This window comes from Podarcis melisellensis, assembly GCF_964234715.1.
Source record: "Podarcis melisellensis genome assembly, chromosome: 15".
Classification (NCBI taxonomy): domain Eukaryota; kingdom Metazoa; phylum Chordata; class Lepidosauria; order Squamata; family Lacertidae; genus Podarcis; species Podarcis melisellensis.
The window spans coordinates 3,829,932-3,857,143 of record NC_138532.1 but is presented as its reverse complement, the minus strand read 5'-3'; the positions used below and the strand labels follow the sequence as shown (position 1 = coordinate 3,857,143).

At 40.9% G+C, this 27,212-nt stretch overlaps 1 protein-coding gene across 2 annotated transcripts in view; it reads left to right on the top strand.

The window, feature by feature from the left end:
• EBF2 (EBF transcription factor 2) overlaps positions 1–27,212 on the top strand; it is a 245,437-nt gene that overhangs the window by 144,059 nt on the left and 74,166 nt on the right. For both annotated transcript variants that reach the window (XM_081890977.1, XM_081890978.1), the window contains exon 7: positions 25,418–25,499. In XM_081890977.1, the coding sequence (XP_081747103.1) occupies positions 25,418–25,499 (82 nt within the window). The remainder of the gene's footprint in view (positions 1–25,417; positions 25,500–27,212) is intronic.

The window sequence follows — 27,212 nt, the reverse complement described above, 5'->3', positions numbered from 1 at the left end:
TAAAGGAGATTTAGAATCAGGGTGGGTTTTAAACATTGTTTATTTAATCTAGCATGGGCAACGGGATGCTCTCCAGATGCTTTGGACTGCAGCTCCCATCAGTGCCAGCCAGGGATAATGGGATATGTAGTCCAAAACATTTGGTTTCTGCTACCCACATTTGCTACCACATTTAATCTGAATACCCCTTTAATGCATCTCCTGTGTAGGTTGAGACAATTTAAGAAAGTGACAATAGTTAATCTTTTTGTAAAGTGGATTACTGATCCATTTCAGTGTCACATGTGTTCATTCATAAATCCTTTCCACACAGTTACTGTATTAATCTGATTTTTTTAATTTAGAAAATTTCATAGAAAAGATTCATATTTAAATTCAGAACTAAATGCCTCTTTAAATATGCAATTTATATTTTGTCACAAACATGTATAAAAACATATAAGCATTTCTAAAAGTATGCTATGCAAAATATACATTTTGGTATATGTTTTTGAGCCAAGAGCTATATTGCAAAATTTGGAGAAGTGTGAACTCTGAACAATAACTTCCATTCTGCATGTTAATTTGGGAGGTTCAGACCAAGTTAGCTCACAGAGAATTCAAATTTCTCTAGGAATGGAGGAGAAATCCAGTTCTGTTTGAATTTTAATGTAAACCTTTCTAATGGCACATTTCAAAACAATATGTTAGTCACAGTACCCTTCAAAATTCTCTGGAGTTTGTGATGCAGTTCTCCAACCAAATCATGTATACAAAATGTGTTTATTAGGGGGAAGTGCATATAAATATCCACATATTTGTGTAAATAATGCATAAAATGTATTATATTAGGGGAAATGCTTGCAAAAATGCACATAGGCAAAATTGTACACAGAAATGTGTTTATTAGGAGGAATTTGCACTGAAAAGCAGATGAATTTTCATGAATTGTGAATTTTAATTTTTAAAAAATGCTAACTGATGGGGGAATGCGAACTGAATTCAAATCTGGGGGGAAATGGGTACTGAAAAATTAACAGAATCATCCATTCTTAAGCATCTCCACTCAGAAGTGAGGCCTGTGGCATGCTGTTGGGCTTCATCCCACTTAAATTGTCTGCAGGACAGAGCCAATGTCAGGCAGAGCCAACTAATTCTAGTCCCGCCCCCATCCTCCTCCCTGCTGAATTCTGCAACTGAGACTAAGAAAGAAGGCAGATAATAACTGGCTGAAGGCAGACTGAGGTTGGCCAGTGTCAGGGGCGGGTGCTGGGAGAAGGTCAGTAATAACTCACACATCATCAGTGAAGCTAACTCTTTATTCAAAGAAACAAGCAGCTCAGGAGGCTAGGCCTAGTGAGCATAGCAACTCTTCCCAGTTGATCTTCCCCCAATGAGGTAGTTGTGAGGACTGAAGGTCCCCACCTTCCCACAGTTACCTAAGCCTCCTCCACCCCCTGGTCCTTCCTAAGCAATATGAGACTCTATTGATGAGTCCACTGCCCTCTTCATACCTCTTGTGGTCCTGGGACACTGGGAAGAGGGGAGCTAGCTGCAGCAGGAGTGGGAGACCCCCTGGCTTCTTCAGCAACCTGCCTTATCTCTGCCTCTTGGCCCCTCTCCTCTCCAGCCTCCACTTTTGCCTCTGATTCTGCACTGCTCTCTGCCATAGCCTCTTCCTGCTCACTAAACCCTATCGCCTCTTGAGCTTCCAGCATCTCCTCCCAGGCTTCCCCCCTCTTCTCCCTCTGACCACTCCTCCTCCTCCTACCACCAACCTCCTGGTTTTGAGCCTTCTTCCCATAGGGGTTCCCCAGCTAATGCCTCCCACCACTCCTCTACCTCCAGTCCTTGACAGTGGAGCAGCACTCCATTTGCCCTAATGGACCAGCCTCCACTGACCAGACTGCATCTTTAGATGGCTTTTAAAAAAGGAATGCACATGTTCATGGAAGATGAGCCACTGCTGCTATGTTAGCTAAATTCTTAGCTCCATGGTCAGAGCCAGTGTGCCTCTAAGTTTCAGTTGCTGGGCATGAATTTTGCTTGTGCAGTCATTTGAGGTCCCTACTCCCTAACTCCTAGTTTTGCATTGCACTGTCTTCCGTAGCGGGCATGAAACTGCTCCTCTCCCATCTGTCCTGAAATTATGAACACACAATTGCATGCAGCGCATGGTGTGTGTCTGTCTCTAAGTGTGTGCACAGGCCTGCACTGTCACTCAGTGGTAGGTGCCATGCTTTCCATGCAAGGAATCTCAGATTAAGTCCCTGGAATCTCCAGGTAGGCTGGAAAAGACCCCCGTCTGAGACTCTGGAGAACCAGTTCCAGAGCAGACTGCTGCCCTCCAGATATTTTGGACTGCAAGTCCCAACAGCTGATTATGGGGATTGTGACCACCACCACCAGTTTATTATGGTCAACTGTCCATAAAAAAACCCCATATAGTACACCAAGAGGGTGTACAGGACAAATAAAAAGAAAAGTAAGATGTAACAGTTGAGTTATATGCAAAACAAATAACCTGAGACAAGCCTCTGGAAATAATTCCTTCCAATTTCAGATGATTAATTACCTCCATATTCTTAGTGCCACTGATAGAAATTTGGTCACTATCAATGAGACCCACAGGCTTTTCTCTCCCAGCTGATATTACCAGATAAAATTGAGCAGTCCTTCCTGATAGTTTAGCCGGTAGAGGGCCAATCATCATAGTCGATGATTAGTTGAGTATTTGTTCTTGAAATGTATGGCAGTATATGCCTTTATTTGATAATGATTTAATAATAAAGCATCTGGGGAGCACCTGGCTGGGGAGAGCTAGAAGGACCAAAACTCTGACTTGCTAAACTCTTTATTCCAATGTTCATCCATGTGCCTTTACTGCTCTCTGTCCTACCAGTAAACATGGATGTGTTGGTGAAACTTTTTTTAAAAGCAGAAGTCTTGACGTAACTGAACATTTTGTTGTATCAATATTCATTTTTATTGTGTATAGAATTTTGCTTAGCTTTTGCTTTAAAATATTTATATGCTGCTTTTCTGAACAAGCTCTGTTTGAAGTAGGTTATTATAATTAAAACTGCAGCTATATATACAAATATGTATATATCTATATATTTATGTTTATATCATTTATTACTAAAGCCAAGAGGAAAACAGATTCAAAAGAATTTCCAGCAGCATTACAATACTTGCAGGCAGGAGAATACTTAACCAGGGAAGGTCAGCTGAAACACGGGCTTTCAAGCATTCTGAAAAGGCGGAAGTCTTAGCCACACACCATGGGAAGATGAGGAATCCCCACAGGATGTGTTCTGTCTCTCCTGGCCATGGAGATAGAAACATTCACAGGGCCCCTGAATGAGGCTTATTTTATGTTATTTTAGTTGCAGATTTATAAATTACTTTCCAAACACAAGTTATTTATTTATTCGTTAAATTTCTATTCTTCCCATCCTCCCAAAAGAGCCTTGTACTGAAGCTGTGTACAATAAAAATAAAATACCATAAAATATGAAATACAAATGATTACAGATTCAGTAAGAGTAGATAAATCTGTTTCTCTCAGTTTCCCTTTTGTCCAGTGTTAAGTTCAGTTCTCCACATTCCTCAATCAGTTTATGATTTATTGTTTTAAAGTCCTCATGAAAACCCACCAGCATTTTCATGTGAATTTCTCCTAATATAAACTTTTTTGCAAAGCAATTTTATTTAAGGCAATACATGTTTGTATGCTTTTCACTAATATAAACATTTAATGCACACATTAAACTGTATAGACATTTTGTACATTCTGTACAGACATTTTGTACATTTTGTACATAGACATTCACTTGGCTAGAGAACTGCACTGCTAAATTCAGAGATGTGCAAATTTCTAAGGATGTCTGAGTTTCTATTCATGTATTGGTTCAGAAAGTGTGCATTAGTTAGGTTCACCTGTAAATGTGAACTGAATTGCACTCTCTCCCCCGTCCTAAACTCAGTCAGCTAAAAGATCTCAGAATCCAGGCCGGATGGTGCAGGCATAGGCAATCCGTCAGAAAGCTCAGCTCCGATCTATTTGCACCTTCCAATATCAAAAAGTTAGAAATGCATAAAAAGACCCCAGATGCAATTGCACGTAGAATCAAAACACTGTAAAAAAGTGACATCACTAATGTGGAAGGAGGGTGAAGGAGATGCAAATGACCTGGCCAGACTCAATGCTGAAGGAAAACTATGTGTTCTCCAAATATGAAATGAATTTTAGAAATTGTCCTAGTTAACCTGGAATGCAGGAGTATTAGAATACTGCATTGTACAGTAAGGATGGGGGAGAAATTTCAGGATACCTAATTCACACTTTCTGAAAAAATGGGCAAACTGAAACACAGCAATCCTTTGAAATTTACACCTCTCTATATTTTGCAAAGCAGTTCTCCAGCCAACTGATATGTACAAAATGTCTATACTAGAGTAATGTTTGCCTATGAATGCACGTATTTGTGAAAGGAACATAGAAAAATGTGTTATATTAGGGGGAAATGTTTTGCAAAAAATGTCTATATTGGGGAAAAAATGCATTAAAAATATGGATTAGAGAAATGTGCACTAAAATGCTGGAGAACTTTCCGGAGGACTTTAAGAAAAATGGCAAACTGATGTGGCAATGCAATGCAACTTGAGTTTGGAGAAATTAGAAACAGGGGAAAATGGAAATTGACGGATATGTTGATCCCTGGTAAGGAGCAGGCCAAAGCAACAATAAAGGAAGAGAAGGGGGGAATTTCACCTCTCCCCATTTAGATACCTTTGGGTGGCTCTGAAGTTGATGAGTAATGGGTTCATGCCATAACTTGCTCTGACAAAGAAGGCATTGACTCCTTAGTCTAATCTCTCATCCGACAAGATCATGCTAATGACAATGCTACTCCCTTGTTGGTTCCATTTGCTAGTCTTGATGTCTAGCTTTCCCAGCAGCTTCTCAATTATTGAAAATGCAAACATCTGGATGAAATAAACCAAGGAAACATCCTGCAAGCTTTGCATGTGATCCAAAGCTTGGTTCTGTTTTTAAAAAAAACCTTTAGATTTATGGTGACCTGGGGAGCAGGGTGAAGCTTAACTAGGAATAGTTTCCAAATTGCAGGATCCAGCGAATGTCCAACGCTCCTAGACTGAGGAAAAGGAAGAAACTTTTGCTGGTAGGGAATAGAACACATTCAGACAAGACACATTGAAGAGTTGTTAAGAGGACAAAAAACTACTTTGCAACATAGGAAGTTGTCTTAGACGGAGTCCATCTAGTGTTGTCTACACTGTCTGCCAGTTATCTTCCCAGAGGGAGATGCCAAGGACCTTCTGAAAGCAAAGCAGATGCTCCAGCTGTTTTCTCTTTCTAAATGGATGGATGTGTATGCATAATCTATACTGTTATGAAAGGTGCATCAAAAATGGATATCTGATTAAAATGGTTGCCCATTTCCCATTCTAGATAAACGATGCAAAAAATAGTTTCAAGGCCAAGAAAGCAGTGCTTTTCTACATTAATAAAAGAACAGAAATCTCTGCTGATATCATCCAATTCCAGAAAACTGGAGTTCTGTGACCAGTAAAATAATTATGCAAAATGTTGGGCTGCAACACTGAGTCAATTAGATTAATCAGGTCAAAACATTTTGATTAACTTAAAAGATACCCCCCCCCCATTTAATCAGTCAGCAAGTTATATATGGAAACCACAAGTCCTACGAGGAATGGCTGAAAGAGCTGGGTATGTTTTGCTGGAAGAATAGAAGATTAGAGTCTTTAAATATCTGAAGGGAAGTCACACAGAAAATGGAGCAGACATGATCTCTGTTGCTCCAGAGGACAGGACTAGAACCAATGGGCAGAAAATGCAGGAAATTGCAGGAGAGGGAGCAGATTTCAGCTAAAACAGTAAGAGAACTGTCAGAGCTGCCTCAGGAGATAGCGAGCTCTTCTTCCCTGGAAGAAGCTGGATAGCCATCTATTAGGTTTGCTTTGGGCACAGACTGCACTGCAGATCCTACACTGAACAAGGTTGGTGAACTAGATGGTCTCCAGCATCTCCTTGCAAATTTTGTGGCTTTGTGAGCCAGCAATTCTTGCATCGTCCCTTTGCATTGCTTTTAATAGTACATAATGAAAACTGTAGACATTCCCTGTTTGCCATCTTAAAAGAAGCAGTCCCTTGGAGTGAATGTGGTGTGCATCATAAGAAGATGTGGTCTTCTTATTTTAGAACGATTGGGTTGTGTCTTGTGTTCTACTCAGAGCAACACCACTGAAATTGATGGACATGACTAAAGCCCCATCTGCACTTTACATTCAAAGCAGTATCATATCCCCCCTCCCCCTGCCAATCCTGGGAACTATTGTTTGTTAAGGGTAGTGAGAGTTGTGAGGAGCCCCCCCCATTCCCAGATGCTACAGTTCCAGAGGGGTTTAACAACCAATCAAACCCTTTTACTGGGGAACTCCATGTTTTTATAGTTTTGCAAAAGGGATGTGGGACTAGCAATTCTGAACAGTTTTAGCAATCTACAGTTCCCATGGTTCTTTTGGGGAAGCCATAACTGTTTTAAAGGTGTAGTGCAGATGGGACCTTAGGTCAATAAATTTCAATTTAATTAAAAACTATGCAGACATGTTGAATGTTGATGCATGCTTTAATCTGTTTTTGGTTAACTGTTGGTTTTTCAATTAAAAATGTCTTAAATATTAAATGTTTTAACTTTTTTATTGTTTTATTCTGCTTCTAAGCTGCTTTGAGGTGTTTTTTTTTTAGAATCAAGACTGAGCTGTAGTTGTAAAAAATAATAATAATAAGTAGCAGCAGTAGTAGTAATACTTGATTGGCAGGAAGACAAAGAAAGTGTATAACAAAACTGAACCATCTCTTTGAAGAACCACATGACTTGTCATCAACATATGAAGAACTGGATGCTGTAAGCCTGGTCCACTCTTCCTGAGATGTTTTCAGACCCATCTCCCATTAGCCTTGGTCCATATGGCCAATGGTCAGTACTGATGGGAGTTCTGGTCCAAAATTTATGGAGAACGCTAGGTTACATCATGCAGAGAAAGAATCAACAACTAAAGTAAGAGCAGAGACGCAATAGCACCTTCCAGACTGGCCGTACTACTCAAGGCTGGTGAAGGGCCTGGACTGGGAAGGGTCCTGAGGGGGATTTGGAGAGGCCTGGATTGTTGCATTTATCCCCTGGGCCTGAGGCTCCACACCAGAAGTAGAGATTGCAAGGCTGAGCCCATACCTCTGATGAATGCCAGGCAATACAGGCACATGTTGCAATGAAGTGGGTGGTTTGCCCCTTCAGCTCCCTCCTCAAATTTTCACTCTTGTAAAATTTGTTAGTGACCAGAAGTATTGGGCAAAAAGGGCTCCTTCTTGTGTTAGGGATTTCTATTTGTTATTTATTAAATTTATACACCACCCAAAGATCTCAGGGTGGTTCACAGGATAAAATTCAGGACAGAAGCACCAAATAAATAGTTAAAACAAAATAATAACTTCCCCTTCCACAAACACATTTAAAAGGCCATATTAATCAGCCAAAGGCCTGGTTGAAGAGGAATGTTTTCATCCTGATTCAGAAAGATGTTGCAGAATAGCCTTTGCTCAGAGGATACTCCTCATTGACTTCTTCATTTCATCTTAAAAATGTGTTTAAAAGTGTGTGTGTGTTAATATCCCTGCAATTTAAATTCAGAAGTGGGGTGGGAAAGTGGTATGAAAGTTTGGAAAAGACAGATCTAGATTGTGTGACCTCTCATTAAATCCACTACAGAGATCCATTTTTATTGGATCCACAGTGATTGGCTAATAACAAAATGTAGCCTTGAAATCTCAGTTTGGGTAAGTGATTCACTTGCTATGAGGCTATCAAATTACATTTTAAAAGCTCCTCTACTCATTGGCACACATGCTTCTTGAAGCCTAAGTTCTCCAACATTAAAGTGATCCCCTTCATTCTAATTATTACCGAATGCCTCCAATACTAATGGCACTTAATTGTTCCACTAGAACGATTGCTGTTGTTTTTGGCAGATGGAATGAAAACAGTTCCAAATACCATCAAAAGTGCTTATCAACACACAGCGTGTACAAGGCAAACGTTTGATATACAAGGGTGTGTTAATATCATGTCACTTCTTAATGCCACAGACCGTTTTGTAATCCGTTCCTGCCTCAGTGCATGCTTGAGGAAAAATCCAACAGGCTGAAAGTACCAAGGAGGAACTTCTTGGTAACAAATAGACCATTTATCCCTGTCCTTGCAAATAATTCACTGGCGGTCTCTTATTTCCTGAAGTACGATTCCTAAATTGATCTTGATTTACCTCTATCTTTCCCGCTTGTTTGAATTTGTATGCAGCATCAAACATGCTTTTCTCACATATGTTCTTACCGGGGTTGATTTTTTTTTAACACTTACTTAGCAGTTTATAGAAGGAAGTGAATGATCTCATCAAGATGCTTACAAATTAAAAAAAAATCTGTGCTTATTAATTATGCAGGATTAGTCTAATTATAATTCAGCAAATTAATTAGCGACAGAAGGTGTTCTGAAACATTGGCGTACATTTGCATGTTAAATGGAGAGGCTAGTCTGTAATATATGTAAATTTATGCATGGCTTCATAGTTTTAATTTAAAAATTTGCAGCTGCATATGGTATGGGAGCAGGTGAAAAGTCAGTTTTAGTTTAATGATGCTAACAAACATGGGATGCCGTCCTGTCTTAGGGAAGAGGTAGGCACCCATATCTGCCACTCTATAAATCTGTCATTGGAGTCTAATGTTACATCAGTGTTCAAACTCAAGGTCATCGCCAGCGACTAAGACACGCCAGTGCAATAGGTGTAAAAACACCAACTGAACAGACCTTTGAGATGAAGGGGAAAAGGTATGTGGACCCAAGGTGCTTGATTGTAAATTGGCTCTCTTAGCAAATTAATGTACGTTTCCTTTCACGCAACTGCAGTTTAGGGACTAGTAGGGCTCCTGGCTTGTGTAAGAGTGAAAGCCCTTATCTGAGTGTTATCTGCTCTGGCAGGTGTAAAATAGGTTCCTAACCTTGATTCTGTCTCTTGAATGTTCATGCCACTGCTGCCTCCTCCTCCTCCTCCTCTCTGAGAGTTACAGGAAAGTTATTACCAAGTTTGGAATTAAATAGCAGAGGGTGTTTGTTTTTTTTAATCGGGTTGGCCTCTACCATCTGGCAGCAATAGTAAAAACCAGTGGACCAGTCAACAGCAAAAAAAAAGGGGGGGATGAAAAGGAAAGGAAAAGGCTAGTGGTGTAATTGGTGTTCAGTGCGCAGCCTTCCACAGAGATGTGGGGGAAAAAGGGGGATTTGCTCCAAAGGCACAGGAATGACTGGGCTCTGTTGAGGATGAATGTGTCTGTTGGTAATTGGTCCTGCCTTGGGAATGGGGGGTGCAAAGGAGTAATAATTGCCCCAATAATCTTGAGTCTGAAATAAGGCTTTGCATTAGGAAATTGTAGGATTCATGAGGCTTCATTTCAGGTATCTCATAACAATGGGTTTTTGCATCCTGCCTCCCCACATTTGAAATAGGCACAGAAATTAATGTTTGAACTTCTGACAGGGAATATAAGAACACATGAAACTGTGTTATTTTTGGTCCATCCAGCCCAGTGTTTTATCTCTCTCTCTCTCTCTCTCTCTCTCTCTCTCTCTCTCTCTCTCTCTCTCTCTCTCTCTCTCTCTTACACACACACACACACACACACAGCCATTCTGCAAGGTCTCAAGCAAATATGTCTCCCATCAGCTGCTAACCTGATCCTTTAGCTGATATAGAGGATGGAATAGACATATACATGGGAACTGTGCCAAAGTTCCTCAGAAGACATTTTTCCTCCTGAGATTTTTTATTTTTCTCACCTGCTAGAATTTCTCCAAATATTTGCCACCGTGTGTGTGTGTGTGTGTTATGGGATGTAAGGCATCAATTTTCATTGCAGCTCGTGTTCCCTGCATGCAGTGCTGTTTCTGTTCTGCTGCAGTTTAGCTTCTGACAAATACAATTCACCTCACTGTCCACTGTAGTGATATTATTTCACACCTTTCATTTCAGTGCAAAGGAAACACAATGCAAATGTGATGAATGTCATCAACATTGTATCCTTTGCAGACTGCAAACAACAACAGCAAACATGATTGTATCTGCTGAATTGAGTTCCATTCCAGATATGGGACAAATGAAAGAACACCAGCAATTTCTGCTCCCATTTTTGTTGGAATTCTCCAGGATCTAACCGTGGCCAATCTGCCCCCCCCACACACACACACCTGCACTGGAATGATACTCAGTTGAGAACATGGAAGAGGTTGAGAAATGGTGGCCAGGCTTCCAATACTGATGCTGCTGCCACTTGCAGTAGAATACAATGAAATAGCCCCCACCCTGACAAATAAGGTACACAGTTTTATGAGACCAATTGTGTTCAGGTCAAAACATACTGAATTTCATTGTGATCAAGGATGTGTTGCGTTATGGTTTGTTTTTCATCTTTCCTGAGTCATTTGAGAATGCGTATGCAGGTTGTACTAGTGTTTGAACTTGGAGTGTACAATTGTTTCCTGAATGTGCACACCAAAGCTTTCTGTAGATTACATTCAAAGCAGGTATTGTACTACAATGTATTTTGCACCTTACTTTTCCACCTTGAAAACAGGAGTATGGGTAGATTCGCCATTTACTATTGAAGTGTAGAATTCTGCTCTGCACATGCAGTATGTACTACATTCAATTCAGGCATGTCAGCACTGAATGATGATATCAAGGTATTAACTAACAGGCAGAGTTTCTTTCTAAATCCAAACATTTCATTCTACCTATGCAGCATGTGGGAAAGTATCAGCTCTCTGAATACACATTTTTCTATAAGACAAAGAGAGGATGTGAGCTCGTGCCTTAACCCTGAATTCCTTACTTAATTCACAAAGAAAGATGGCCTTGGGATAATAGCACTCAGAACATTATCAGTGGCTGGATCCCCACACACACTTTTCACCCCTCAGTTTTTCCTGTCTGCATCTGGGTTCCTTCATACTTCTACCACTTCGAGACTCTGCCAATTTATTCCTACCTGAGTATGCATATGTGAGGCCTTCATTTATTTATAGGACATTGTGACAAAATTGTGTTAGAATCTTGGGTATTAATAGATCAGGGATAACCAATGGGGTGTGTTCCAGATGTTGTGAACCTCTTCTCCCATTAAGTGTGGCTGGTCTGGTCAGTGGTCAAGTATATGGGAATTGTAGGCTTGTTGCCAATGCTAGTCCTACACAGAGCAACCCTGCTGAAATTAATTTCAACTGGTCAACTCTGAAGAGAAGCTAGTTGGATATGACCCAGTGTCTACAACAGCCGGACAACACCACATAGGCTACCCCTGCTATAATTATCATTCATTTTTTTCAAGCTGGCTTTTTTGTGGGTGGGGAGGGGAGGGGAGAAGGGGAAAATAAGGGGAGGGGAAACTGAGGAGAAAGGGAAGCTGCTCATATTGCAATCTGCAAAGATCTCTCCGAAGACCTTTTGGAAAAACAACTGCAATTACAATTGCACTCTTAGGGTAGTGTTTTATTTTCAACCCCAGCCCATAGAGTTCAATTATTATTTTTATTAATGGTGCCAGATTTTCATTGGCGTACAAAACAAGGTGGCTTTCCTTGGAGATCATTTTGTTCCTAGTGAGTGTGAGAGTAGCAAATGACTGTCTTTGGAGCTGGGATGTAAGCAGTAAGCAGTTGTAGTTTTGTATAATTGCTATGTTAGAAAATAAATGGTGGATGAAAGGGAAAAGGGGAAGAAGAGCATTACATATTGAATGTTCTCCCACATTTAAAAGAAAAGATCCCTGCATTTTTTTTAAAAAAATGCTTTGTTTGTATATTTCTAGTCGTTGATGGAATGCAAAGGCTGGTGCTAGGGCTGAGACTGGTTCTCTCACACACAGGAATGCAGAAGGCAAAATTGATTAAACCATTAAAAGAGGCATCCCCTCCCGTGTGAGAAAGGCAAACAGGAATGCTTCTCTTGAGATGGTTCTTTTCATTAACAGTTTATGTCAGTACTTTGGTCAAACTTCATTCATGAAATGATTGGTCCAGGGATGAGGAACCTGCAGTGCTCCAGATGTTGTTAGACTCCAATTCCCATTAGCCCCAACCAGCATGACCAATGGTCAGGGATGATGTTAGTGAAGTCCAATAACATCTGGAGGATCCCTGGATTAAGCATTTGAACAGTCAACATTTCAGTTCTAATCTAAACCAGGTATGTTGAATGTGAATATTTATTTCAAACTTTAAGTTAGAAATAGGAAAGCCTCCAGATTAACATGCTGCTCGGGCTGATGGGAGTTGTAGTCCAATACATCTGGATGGCCACAACTCCCTACTCCCTACTAGATATGATAAATGCTATAATATGAAAGGTGTTGATCCACTGGAGCAATTATAACACAGCCTGTTGTTGAACTCATATTCATTTCAAGGTATTAAAGGAGCACAAGAATTAAGGCAAATAGTCAAAATAATGATGATGATGATGTTCCACAATTATAAGAATCATTTTTCTGAAACTTATAGAAATGACACCAAAAACCTGATTCATCTAATTGATGAGTTCTATGAATGTCCCTAATTGAAAACCAATCTGATAAAAATTGCCACAGGTACAACTGAAATGTGACATATTAATATTTTTACTCAGTTTTTTCATATATTTCTTTCCCATTTTGTCAAAAACTACTGCTGTCTTTTATTCAGACTTGTCAGGAAAGACACACTTTCATTGGTTTGATGAAGTTTTGAGCAGTTACAAAGGTTTTCCTGTCTAATTAAAATATATAGCAGCATCTACTGGCAAAATGATATGGTGTGCTTTCAAGTTTGAAGTGAGAATTTTGCTAGTCCTCCAGTATTTTCAGAAAGAGCCATCTGCTGGATGCTATGCACAATGCCTATAATTATGGAATATGACAGTGTGGTGCAGCAATTAGACCAGAGGTTACTAAATATTTTACACCCACAGCCACATTTGTAAACCTGATAAGCTGTTGTTGGCATCACTCACACCACCTTGAAAACACACACACACACAGAGAGAGAGAGAGAGACTGTATACATGTGTAAAATATCCTGCTAATGTACATGTGCACACACCCAACTTCAGTGTTTGAAACTCCCATTGTTCTAGGTGCATTATATGACAGGGAATTTCATTAGCCTGAGCAGATTCTTAGCTTTGGGTGCAGTACTGCACCTAAGATTTCGGATTAAAACTGCAGAGTGGAAGGAAAGGAGGACCTTTTTCTGCCTCCCTACTTCCAGCTACTCTCTGAAGACTGGAGAAGAGACCCTCTTGAGAATATTAGGGGGCTGGGCTGGGGAAGGAATAGACCATTTGAAAATGAGCATAATATTTTAGCTTCAGTTCATTCATTTTCAGCTTTGTATTCTTGTTATATAAAAAAGCGCCTAGACAGTCCATTGTTGTGCCCATAACCTAGGTTTAAGGTTTCCTTTAACTCCTAGCTCTCATATCTCAGTTTCTAACACTGCTCAACTGTGCACATGCACGCACAAACCTGAAACAGTGAGCATGCACACACACACACAATTATCTGAATTATTCTAGAACCTTCCCTGGTATCGATGTCATGCTCACTTGTCAGTAGTTACCTGGGTCTTCTCTCCGCTTCCCTTTGAAGATGGGAACAGCATTTGCCCACCTCCAGTCTGTAGGGACCTCACCTGTTCTGCAAGACTTCATCTCCCATCAGCCCCAGCCATCATGGCATATGGTCAGGGATGAGGGGAGGTGCAGATCAACCACATCTGGAGAGTACCACATTGGCTACCCTGATATATAGGATTTCAGCTTCCAAAATGATTGATGGGACAGCAGACAGCAACTCACCACTAAAGATTTCTTTCCCCAGGGATCGGCAGCGGTAGATTGCTGTTTGCCCCCCAGCCAGGCATTTTCTGTTACTCAATTTCCCTATTGAAATCAATATGAACTGGTGGAATAGAAAAAAATGCAGCCCCCCCCCCCAAAAAAGAAGAAGGGTTGTATCCAACCAAGATTTACCCTGAGTAGATCGATTGAAATTAATGTACATTATTTAGTGAGGGCCATTTATTTTAGTGGGTCTACTCTGAGTAGGATTAGCATTGAATACAACTGAATGTTTGGGGGGGTTGAGGGGTGAGGAATAGCATATTCCTAGTATTTGTTCTTTCCTCTTTTTTAAACCCTAGTTTCTAGCCAGAATTTAACCACAGTGGAACCACTCAGTGCTAGAATCCCAAAATGATTATGGAGTAGAATTGTTCCATTTCACACAACTCTCATTGTGTGAATCCCCAAATTTTCCTCTGATACTTTTTTCTTTCTTGGCTTTTTTGAGGAGTGGTGAGAGATGCGCATGAAATAAAACACCATGGAAGTATTTGTGTCAGAGATTATTCTTATGTTTGAGGTCTGCTCTATCAGATCTCGCAAGCCAGATGGGATCATGTTGCTGGACCCCTCTGAAAATGGCTTTATTCCCCACTTACTGTGGGCCATCTGAGCTGCTTGCTCACATAATGTAATGCCAAGGGTAAACTATTTTCATCTGTCAAGTGTTAGAAGGTATGGACTGCGGCACCTGAAAAATAGCTTTGGTAACCTTGTGACTGTGTCCTGATAATAATACATGCTGATGGTGTGAGGAGAAAAAAGACAGGAAAACAAACAAACATAATTGTCCAATTTGAGGTGTGGGGGGCTGTGTCTAGATTCCGGAATGCTTAAAGACAGAGGAAGTTTGCATCAAAACACCCCAATTTGTTGTCTCCATCCTTTGCATGATGGTATTGGAATAAGGCTGACCTCCCAGTTGGCAATGCCAATGCTCAGATTTTCCTTCTGGAAACAAGACTACTATTTTTTCTGATGTTGTTTCCAGGGCAATTAAAATAGCTATATGGAAATGAGTTGATTCATAATGTGCTGTTGATTTTCTCTCTGTCCCTTGAATATATTCTTAGTGACTTAATAACTATTTAGGAGGCAAAGGCAGAATGCTGTTCTGTTACACAAGGGTCTGAGGACCTGATAGCCCTTGAAGCCTTTGAACATATTCCATGCAGATAACAGCTTTGTGTGAATACGTTACTGGATATTTGGAAGGTTTATATTATATGTCTAACTTAAGATGTATGCACTTAGGGCTATTACATTCAGATTGTGAACTGATTATGGGTTTTTATTGGGGTTTGTTGTTGTTAAATTTGCAAATAATAGCAGCAGCAGCAGCAGCAACAACAACAACAACAACAACAACGATGTAGGGTGCCAAAGGGCTTGAATTACTTTGAAGAGCTCTTGGGGGGAGGGGAGAGAAATATTAAACACTTTGCTACTGCATATTAATAGTCAGCTCTCCATCCTGGTGAAAAGTACAAGAATTTTGCCCTACCCCCTGAAAGCACAGCTTGCCCCTTTTGGTATTCCCCCAACCACATCCATAAATTAAGAAAAAGGGGGGAAAGAGCATGGAAATCATTGAGCCCAGTCCTCATGCATACCACCCAATATTTCTCCAATGAAAATAAGGATGTCCTATTCCATTATTATTATTATTATTATTATTATTATTATTATTATTATTATTATTTCACCCATCTGACTGGGTTGCCTCAGTCACTCTGGGCAGCTTCCACCATATATAAAAACGTAATAAAACTATACAGGGCTGCCTTCAGATGTCTTCTAAAGTTTGTATAGCTACTTATCTCCTTGGCTTGGGGGTCGCATAACTCCATACCCTCACAACATTTGTCTGATGAAAATAGGGACAAAGCAGAAATTAGGACAGCTTCTGAAAAATCTGGGTTTGTCTCTGGAAAATTGGGGCACGTGGAGGGCCTGCTCATGGTGGATCCTTCCACCCCATGTAGCATTTAGACTTGTGGTCTAAAGTGGAACAGCCCAAAACAGGTTTATGGCCTGAAAGAGAAAGGGTGGGGAGAAAGTTCCTTTGGTTGCATTGCTATCTACTACAGCATGGGGAGGGGAACCTGTGGCTTTCCAGATGTTATTGAACTCCATCTAACCATCTGCCCCAGCCAGCTTTATGGTCAGAGGAATGATGGGAATGGAAGTCCAGCAACATCTTGAGGTTCACAAGTTCCTTACTCCTGTACTACAATATCCTGGCCTCTTAGCTTTATACAGACTGGAGGGGTCAAAAAAAATGATTTCACTAAATTTTGTGTTTGGCTGCCTTTAGATGCCTATGGTTCTAGTAGGCCTGAAATACTTCTCCAAAATAGCCATGCATTTCAAATTAGGCCAGGTTTGCCTCAAGTACCTGAATGATTGAAATATGTCATGAAACAAGCTGTATCTTTCCACATGTGGCAGCAAGAGTTTGAGTCATGGCTGAAAATATCCTTATGTGAAGCCAAGCACGGGCCAAGTAGCCATTGGAGTCCCTGTTTAATGCCTGTGTGAATTTTGTCTAGGAAAAGTTGTGAAAGCCGCTTTCTAATTATATAAAAACCAGGAAAACCCATTCTGTGGCTCTCCCATTGCCCCTAAATCATACTTCTGTGGTGTTAAGCTCTGCCTCCTTTTTTGCTTCCTCTCTCCCGAAATCATTTTTATTGTAATACCTCCATAAATATTAATGCCTTTAGCAGATGCAAGCATGTAAAATATCTGGGTATATATAAAAGACAGCACAGAACTCTTTTATATGGCTGCTTAGTTATCATTAGAGACTGGCTAGAAAATATCTGAAAGGAGGGGAAGGAATGAGTGACATGGTTCAACTAAAGGAAATACACACACACACACACACACACACAATCTTGAGCATATGTGAGTATTTAAAGGAGTTTAAAGCCAAAGGAAGAAAATTAGGCACTTTAATGTTTCTACTGGGGTTTAAAGCAAATAAAGCAGCCATAATAAGGCTGAGTGTAGGCAATGACCCATTGAAGCTGAAATTCCTAAACATTCCTTGTGATTTAGGGTGTAGTGTTTGTTTGTGAAGAGGTTGAGAGGCTGATGTTGAAATGGTGGGGAACCATCGCTTTGCAATTCAGGACTTTGAAGATGTTTCTAAGAAAGCACACTCAACATGCTTATGGGGCGCATCTTGATATAAGTGTGTATGGTGCTGTTATTGTCTTTGTTACCATAAGGGCTGCAGATGCTTGAGCAGCTCACTTGCTCCATAAGGAGCTCCAGCTAGTCATGAACTTCATTTGAACTGTGTCTATTTACACATCTTTGGCACCTTCCCACAGAAATATACACAGGAACTCAGGAAGCTGCCTTACTTAGGAGGTGATCGAGTCCACCTCTGCAAGTTTCCACACAGGGATCTTTCCTAGCCATAGCTTGAGACACCAGGGACTGAACCTGGAACCTTCTGAATGCACAGTGTGCAACTGAGGCTGATCTATTTGGGCAATAGGAGCCCTGCGCTGCCTCAGCTTGCCCTCAGTCGACCCTCTTCTCACCTACAACTTGTCCAGGGGCTGACACTGGCTCTAAGCTTTCTCCCTCATAGTCTCAGTGTTGCCCTTGGGCAACCTAATAGCAAGGAGGCCAGGGACAAAGTTCAGATTACTTGGGCATGTCTTCCCATGGATCTGGTTCCACCTCCTGTTGGTCTCCCTGCTGGCACCAGCCATGTGCTCTGCCATTGAGCAGATTCATGTCTTAAGGGAAGTGGGAATTGTAGCTCTGTAAGGGAAAAAAGATTCTTTTGGGGAAGTGCTTTAAATGTATGATGTGGAGCTGCCCTTCGGTGACCTGGTTTTGCCCAAATCATGTTGGAACTGGAGGGTGGGATCGACTTTCTTTGGCGATCACTCGTAGCTGAGCAAGATTGTCTTCCAAGAATATGGTTTTAACAATGTGTCCATATGTGACTGTGGAGGCCAATTCTGGATCCGCCCATCCATGGGATGGTAATATAGAGATGAGTAAGGGTTTAGCATTTAGCCCCCCAAACACTACCCATTTGCTCCAAATATCAGACACCACTCTCCAAATGTCTAGGGTACAGTCAGATTTAAAGAAACTGCTCAGTTGGTTAGAGTGTGATGCTGAGAGGTCTATGGTCATGCAGTTAGTTAGAGACTGGTTCAACTGAAAACAGATGGAAGATAGCTGTAACATCTTTTGTATGGCAGAATGCACGCTCACTGCCTTGCTTTCAGGGCAGCCGAAATGTGATCAGACCCTGTCTCCCCCACCCACAGTGTTTCATCTCTCTATGCAATTAATTTGTTGTGTTGTTTTCCATGGGAAATGGGGCCAAACTAAATGAGACATCCTGCAATCGATGTGCACATTTCTAATGATGTAAGTAGCCATGTGAAAGCCTCAGCAACTAGATGCCCATGGACATGAGGAGGACAGATTGCACTCTTTCCTTCCCTGTACCATGGTTCCAACAAAAATATATCTCATTTCATATCTCATAATTTTTGCATTTCAACGCATTCTTGTATCAATAGCACACATTCTTGTTATGGACTTCTGGGCCGAGACTGAGATGTCACAGTTGTATCATGCAGACAAGCTTGTGGGTCTGTGCATCTATTTAGCAAACAATTGGAGGAGGATGTCAGAAGGAAGCTGCCGCCTCAAAATGTTCCTCTACCAGCTTTCCAGATGTTTTGGGATACAATGCTTATCCACTTCAGCCAGCATGGCCAATAATCAGGGTTGATGTCTGGAGGGCACCAGGTTGGTGAAGGCCGACATAAACAGTCATGCCCATGAAACCTTAGGGACTGACTTCTCCCATATGTTCCTCCTCTTCCTCCATGTGCACAGGGAAAGTCCTGCTCTAAATACTTTGTTCAGACCGAAAAAGTATAGGGCTTTATCAGTGGTGGCACCTACTCTAGAAATTGCTTTCTAGGCTGACTCATGAAGTTTGGTCCTTCACAGTCCTTAGGAAAATGGGGAAAGACTTTTTTAAAAAAAATACTTCAAAGGTCACTGGATCTTATTTGATGAACTGGTTTGTTTCTTTGTTCCTCTGTTTATTAGAATTTATGCTGCAAATTGACCTGCTCTCTGAATCTTGTTGGCTATGGCTGTTCTTTTGAAATGTGTTGTTTTCGTTGTTTGGATATTGTTGTTTTGGATTGTTCCAGAGTGAGTCATCATTTTGAGAGGCATATCAATTTAAGACTGAATGAATACTTTATTAGCTAAACCATTCATCCAAATGAGTGTGAGGCATGCTCAAAGCTCCAATATTGTATTAAAAACTGTTTTCAAAAAAGATTGCATTTGTTCATGAACAATACAGATCAGTGGAAGAAGCAGACATTCTGCCTCTCCCCCCCCCCCTCAGCTCCATCCTCTCTCTCTGCATACATTGGAGCTCAGCCTCCAAGTCAGAGAACGCAAAATGCTGCCATTAGTTGCTGGGTTCTAGATTTGCACCCCCCCTCTTTTTAATTTAGGCTACAACAGCAGAAGACCCACAAGCCACAAGGCCATCCTGGGATGCAGCCATTCCCCCATCAGGCAATCTTAGGGAAAATTTTGTCCAGGAGGGACGATTAGTTCTTTAAGATTTTACTCATGAATGTGAGATTTGGGATCAAACATAAAAAATGAAATTTTTATGAAATTTTGGGTTTATAAACCCTCAGAGTTTGTAACTCTACCACAGGGTGAATTGCAATTTTTGCATCTCTTTTAGTACATAATGTGGATAGCTGTATATTTGCCAAGGGCCAACATTTGCCATTATCTACTCACCCTAAAGTGTGGGCATCTGAATGGATTTCAGTGCAGTCTGTTTCTGAGCTAGCCAACGAGGTGCCCTCCAGATAGCATTGGACTATAACTCCCATCAACCCTGATCATCAGCCATGCTTCTTAGGGATTATGGAAGTTGTAGTCCAAGAACAGCTAGAGGGCACCACGTCAGTTGTCCCTGATTTATTTGTTCACAAAAGCTGCCCTGTTTTGGGCCAACTTAAATTTAACAATGGAGTTAATTGACAGTAGCCAGGAGTTTGTGTGTGTATACTTCAATATCCATCACACAAAGAGGCTTGGATACTCTGCATTAGCCACAAAGGGAAGTTAGTACAGACATGGCAGGAAGGGAAAAATGACCTTGCTTTTTAGTAATCCCATTGAGAAAGTCACCAACTAAAAATAAAATACAAAATCTGTTAATAAAGTTTAAAAAAACCCACTGGTATTTTCAAGAATAATTTAGGTGATATTAATATCTCATCAGTTTAATGATTTTCCCACACTTCCCATTCTTTTGTAGTTTATTATTTGCTTTTGGAAATGAATTGGATCTCTAAATATTTCCTTTGTCTGTTGGTAAAAAGAACCCACAATTTTTGAAGTTGGCAAAACTACGGTTTTATTGGAGATGTAACACTGGTGTGTATGTTTTGGGGGGGAGGCGATATGTTTTTTGCCGTATATTTCTATTGCTTGTTTTTCTTGTTGGTAAACCTTGGGAAAAATATACATCTTTCTTCTTTAAAGTTCTAATTCAAGGCATGAATGTGTGAGTTCTGGAGGGACTTTGGGACTGCGGTAAAAATTCGTTGTCATAGTAACAGAAAGGGAACTAGGCCTAGCTCACCTGGGACTTTAACTTACTGCAAAAGCTGGGTTTTTTTTTTTTTAAGACAAGCACTCAGCAAGGGAAATAAATAAATAAATTGCTCATTGTGTTCCCAGCTGACTTTCAACTCCCGCCCCTCTCCGCAACTATTCAACCCTTATATGAATGCATTTTATTTTGTCCTGCAGCCTTCATGAATTTTCCGTGTCCCAGTTAAATCTGTGGGTTCCTCCCTCACCACTGCAATTTAGATGTACTACTAGGATACCAGGGCAAACACACACACACACACACACACACACACACACGAGAACAGAAAATGTTTCCAGCTGAAACAAAGCTAGATAGATCACAGACAGACCTAGCGATGGTGGAGAAATTCAGTTTTGTTTGCAATATAATGATAATTTACTTAATTCACACATCACAAACCAATACATAACTGAAACACAATTATCCCTCGAAATTCACATTTCTCTAAATTTGGCAATGTAGATCTTTAACCAACCAGTTAACAAAAATGTGAATGTTAGTGAAAGTCACATACAAAAATGCATTGTGTTAGAAGAAATGGTTTTGAGATACTTACATGCTAGTCAAAATGGCATGCCAAACATGTATATATTAGAAAGTCACATGATGGATACTTTTCATGAGTTTTTAATTATTATTGCAGATTGCTGCAGAACTAAATTTGAGACCAGAAATAGGAGAAACTGAAACTGACAGATTCATCTATTCATGAACAGAGCCATTCTCACTTTTGTGTTTGGATGGTGTAAACTCTGAAAATATGTTTAGGAACCTTTTGTTTTCCCATTCTCTAGCAGTTGCACACAAAAATATCTAATGTAGCATAGGATAATAGGTCACAAAGAGATCTGCTATTTATTCTGTAACCTCATTGTACATCGCACCTGCCCAGTGTTTCATTTTGATTTGTACATCTTGTGCCCCCGAGTCCCCAAATATGGAAACATCCATGTGTTTCCTGAGCATGTTTAAAATTTTCTCTTCTTTTTGAGTATTTTGAGTGTGGACCTAATATATTTATGACTGCATCAGTTGGGCAACTTTGAAAAATGGATAGTTACATCCCAAAATCTGTAATTAATTTTCTCCGTTCCACCCCCCCCCCCCCCGATTTTTGGGTGACATTTACATCTGCTTGAGCATATCCAGATGTGGTGCCAGTTTCGTGATTTTTCCATAGCACATATATAGTGCAGGCCAAATTGTATAACTGTTGATGCTGTTGAGGGAGGACTTTGGGGGCAGGAGTCCAGGGTCCCACTCAGCAGAAACAAAACAGAGCTGGCTCACACCATTTTGAAGCAAGTGAAATAATGCACATTAGCAACTAAAAAACCCCACTCCTGAAAATATTAATTCCACAGGCTAAAATGATCCGCTGTGAATAACCTATTGCAGGTTGCTTGGTCCTGGGACAAACTGTCATCCTACTGGATAGGAGGCCTCACTATTCTTGCTGTTTCAGTGGCCACGACTGCAGATGGGCAAATAGGTCGATTCTAATTTCAGTTTCTGGTTTTTCCAATTTTAAATTTAGTTCCCTACATTTCCCTAAGAACTGGTTATTTGCTTTACTTTATTATTTTAAAAAAACCCTCATGAATGTTTCTCGGCATTTAAATGTGCATTTCTCTTAATAGACACATTTTTTTCTGGCAACACCCACATTTCCATGTTACTTTCACAAATATATGGTTTTGTGTTTTTGTCTTTTGTCTTTAATACTATGCGTCTTCAACATAAACACTTTAAATCCCCTTCTTTGGGTTGGAGCACTACATCCACTAAAACATGAAGCAGTGTGAATTGTGAAGGTTAATTGTGTTTTAGTTCATGTATTGTTTTGGGGAAGGGAGACTTAGGTAGATTTGCATGCTGCCATGCTAGTGGCCGTAGCAGCAGGGCTCTCGGGTGTGTTGTTAAGAGGCCAGCTTAGCCCTGCTCTTGAAGCAATTTGCCTTTCCTCTCTCCCCACCTTTGCCCTGACTGGCATTACCTAACAGCTCTGTTGAATTGTACAGTCTATTCTACCACTTCCACATTTTACCAACTCGTTTCACTCCACGTGTAGACCAGGCCTTAACCAATCCCTTTTCAGATTTCAAATCAAGTTCTATCTCTCAAACTTTAATAAATTAAAGGTACCCATGCTATTCATTCAGGTTTGGTAGGTGGTTGGAGGAAGGCACAACTTGTCACGATAGATGCAATATTCAAGGGTAAAACTGAATTTTTCAAGTCAGTAAAACATTGCCTTTTCAGTGCTGGGAACACATAGACTGCAATAGAAGAATCTGTAACCATGGTGGTAAATAGAGAGGCAAGGAACAAGGTTGAGTGAACTGGGCTGCAATTATTTATTTTCACTTAAGAGATCTGTTTGGGATGCTAAGTCCTTCAGCCTTTCAGCCGTCCTGCTCTGCTCTCTCCCAGTGCACCATAACTCTGGGAATATGTTATAGGCTGCCCCCCTACTGACATGTCCCACTGCCCTGTACAAAATTCAGTCAATATATGCACAAATCTCAAGGGCCCTTGGAGATTATGTTTATTGACCCCGAAATGTACACAATTCCCTCCTTGTGGCAGGATTGTGTACACATTCTCCATGTAGCCTGGTGAATGTGCACAATGGCCAGTTGTTATGCACATTAATCACTCAACTTACAGTCCATATACAGTATATAGATATAAAGATTACAGTGTGGTAAACAAACAAACTCATCACTTACCTGTTGGTAAAACACAGAAGTAAATTAAATGCCACCTATAGGATATTGAAGGGATGCCATGTTGTTTTTGTTCTGGATAACAGACTTGTGTTTGGATTTTTTTTATGGGAGTCTTTTGTAAGCCTCTCAGGGCTATAAACTAGGATGCAAGTATTCAAAATAAATAAATGATCTATTTATTGCTATTTCCTGCAAATATTACTTTTTCTAATACTTTCCAGTGTGATGAAAAAATATGTGATGTGGAATGTTTCCCCATTCATATTTATAAATTGCATTTCTGTTCCCCTGGAGATCTGAGGATACTACACATGGTTCTTCACTCCCTCATCATTTTACCCCAGCACCCCTGGAAGATAAATTAGGCAGACAGGTAGAGACTTCCCCATGGTCAACCTGTGTGAGCATTAGAGCAGATGAGGATTTTAAACAAGAAGGTCACATTGGCCTTTGTGTTGGACCACACTCACTGGCCTCATCAGAATGTCTGCAAACATCCCAGCTTAATATTCATGTGCTGATTGGAACATCAGTGTGGAAGGTCTCTGTACATTCAAGTGTTGTGTGCTGATGTTCTGCTTAATGCCTGTATATCAGGCTGTCCCCCTCCCTCCTCCGTGCTTGGGAGGGGGGCCCTCTGTGAACAGTTCTTACATGAATTTCATATTTTATGTAAGCTCCCAGCAATTTTATAAAATAATCTAAACTGAGAGAGAATTGCCCAAGGCTATTCAGTAAGGTTGATGAGCTGAGTAGGGATTTGGCCCCGTGTCCCTCCACACCAAAACTCAAAATTCTGTCCACTTCACCATGTTTGACCTCATTATGGCTTCTTCACTTTTTAAAGTATATAACTAAAAATGTATTGTATGGATGAGATCACCACATAACATTGCCTGACACTTAAACAGACCTTTAGTCCTTTGTCTCAGTATTGTCTGCCACAGGGATGGGGAGAGCCTGTGACAACCCCCCAAATGTTGCTGGACTACAACACCTATCATCCCTGACCATCAGCATCTGGAAGGCCAAAGGTTCTCCAGCCTTGGTCTATCATGACCAGCAGTTGATCTCAGAAAGAGATCTTTTCCAGCACTGGTACTGAGATCCTCTTGTTGAGATGTTGAGGATTCAACCTGAGCCATGTGCATCCAAAGCATGGGGTCTACCATTGAGGTACAGCCCCTGGAAACATATTTATCATCTACATACACTCAGGGCTTTTTTCAGCTAGAACTCACTGGAGCCGTGTTCTGGCCCCTCTTTGTTGCGTTCTGGCAGCTTTGTAGCGCTACGTTGCCCAGTGTTTCATTTTGAATTTTGAATAATGGGCCCCCATTAAAAAAGCTCAACAACTTTGGGTGGGTTCAACAGGTTCTAGACCTCTTTTTCTGTGTATATAAAAAAGCCCTGCATACACTTATGAAAACACCAGGATTGGCTTCAGCTCCTCTGAAATTCATGCAAATCCCAGTTTCGCATCCACATAATGTGTGAATGTCACTTAGACCCAGATAAAGAAATATAAATTGCAGAGTTGCATTCATGAGTACACAAATACTTTCAGGGTTTTTTTATGGGGGGGGGGGAATTCTATGTCTATTATCTTTATTCTTTCTTTTTGTTTTATTGCTTCAAATTCCCAATGTTCTTGCCTCTGTCCTCAGGTTGGAAGCTTCACCTATTGTATTTTGCCTCACTTGTCTGTGAGCTAAAAGTTTTTGTTGTTGTTTTCTTTAAAGATCTCTGGTTTCTAATAGCACTAGGTATTTCTTTGCAGGGCAAATAAATTCCACAAGAAATGTCATTTTAATCTGTTTTAATTGACAGCATGCTTTTAAAACGTTCTGTGGATCTCTCCCGGTGGATTCTGCCACAAGGCACAATCATATCGGCACGAAGCAAGTAAATAATAACAGACACAATTTTTTAAAGTGGAAGATGTCACACACACGCTCTCTCTTTCCCCCTGCAGATTCTTCTTAAAATTCTTCCTCAAGTGCAATCAGAATTGTTTGAAAACAGCCGGGAACCCTCGAGATATGCGGCGGTTCCAGGTAAGTGTTCTGGGATTCTCTGTTAAGTAAGTTGTCTGTCTTTTCGCTTCCGTTCCTCGTCACTGACACCGTGGGTAATAAATGAGATGACAGTAAATGATAAACCCCATCATATATTGTTAAAGTTTTCCCTGCATTTGTCGTATTTAATCCTTGCTTCCCCCGCTTCCCCCTTCTGAATGCCCAGGAGGGGAGGTGATGTACCCTGCCAACCAGTGATGTATATTTGATTTGACACCCCAAAGCAAGGCACTTGCATGTACAACTGCCCATAGCAGGGACTGTGTTCATGATCGGTAGCTGTCTCTGAATTTTTCAAAGTAGCTCTGTCTGTGAGCCATGCACAAGTCCAACCCACACACACGCAAACACACACACACACTTTAACATGCTCAGAATTGTCCATTCAACTGCTTTCAAAACGGCGGCTGATCTAGGCATGGTCACTTTAAAGATCTTGCATGGTAAAGGCAACAAGGCCCATGGGACAATGACCCAGCTGCTTTGCAGGAAAATCTGCCACTGGTTTCATCATAGCTGTCGCTGATGTATTGAGAATACCAGCTAATAAAAACACAGAAGGAGGTGAAGTGTGTCAAGTTGGAAACATGGGGGGGGGGGAGGAGGAGGAGGGGGCTGAGGAGACACAGGCACTAAATCTCATCTCTCTTTCTCTCTCCTTTCCACGCTGTAATTGTTTAAGGCTGTGTGCAGACGTAACACATTCACAGCAGTTCTCCACATACCACTATAATGCCTCGAGCCTAACCACTCTCCATTTGATTCTGCTACTGTAGCTTGATAACTGAGCAAACATAATGAAAGAGTAAACATACAGCCTTGCTGCAGGTGGTTTTAAGGGTGCTGGGGGTAGGAAACAGGGTTGCTTCTTAAAGAAAAACAACCCAGCAGGTTAGCTTTCAACCTGGAGAGAGAGGATTTATTCTGTAAATCAAATCTGGTACCAAACCATCATGGTATGGTTTAGACAAGTCTGTGGCCACCACATTCTGTACAGATTGTGGCGTTCCCAGGCTATCTTCAAGGGCAGCCCCATATTACAGTAATCTAACCTGCGTGTGACTGAAGAATCAACGTACCTTTCCTTATTTCCCTTTGACACTTTAATTTGGCACATTATCTATAGTGCAATAAAGAGGGTCTATCATATAGTATTCCCAGATTTTCTTGGGGGGGGGGTCCACAACAATTGCATAAACATTTCTCTGTTGTTGCTTTGATTCCTGATGTCTTCCCTTCCGGAATTCCACTTCTGGTTCTCTTGCAATGTCTCCAGCAGAAAATGGCCTTTGTAATCACTTTGAGAAAGGGAAGCCTCTGCATCAACCAGGGTGGAGGAGGGCATAAAGCTATTTAAGCCTGTTCTACCCCTCCTTTGGCCTCTTCAGTTTCGAAACTCAGAGTGGATATGGCCAATGTTCACTTACAGTCATACCTTGGATCCTGAATGTCTTGCGAGTTGAACATTTTGGCTCCCGAACGCCACAAATCCAGAAGTGAGTTTTCTGGTTTGCAAATGTTCTTTGGAACCCAAACATCCAACATGGCTTACACGGCTTCTGATTGGCTGCAGGAGCTTCCTGCAGCCAATCAGAAGCCGCTCCTTGGTTTCCAAACATTTTGGAAGTTGAACGGACTTCCTGAACAGATTCTGTTCAACTTCCAAGGTACGACTGTATTTGTTTCCTGCCG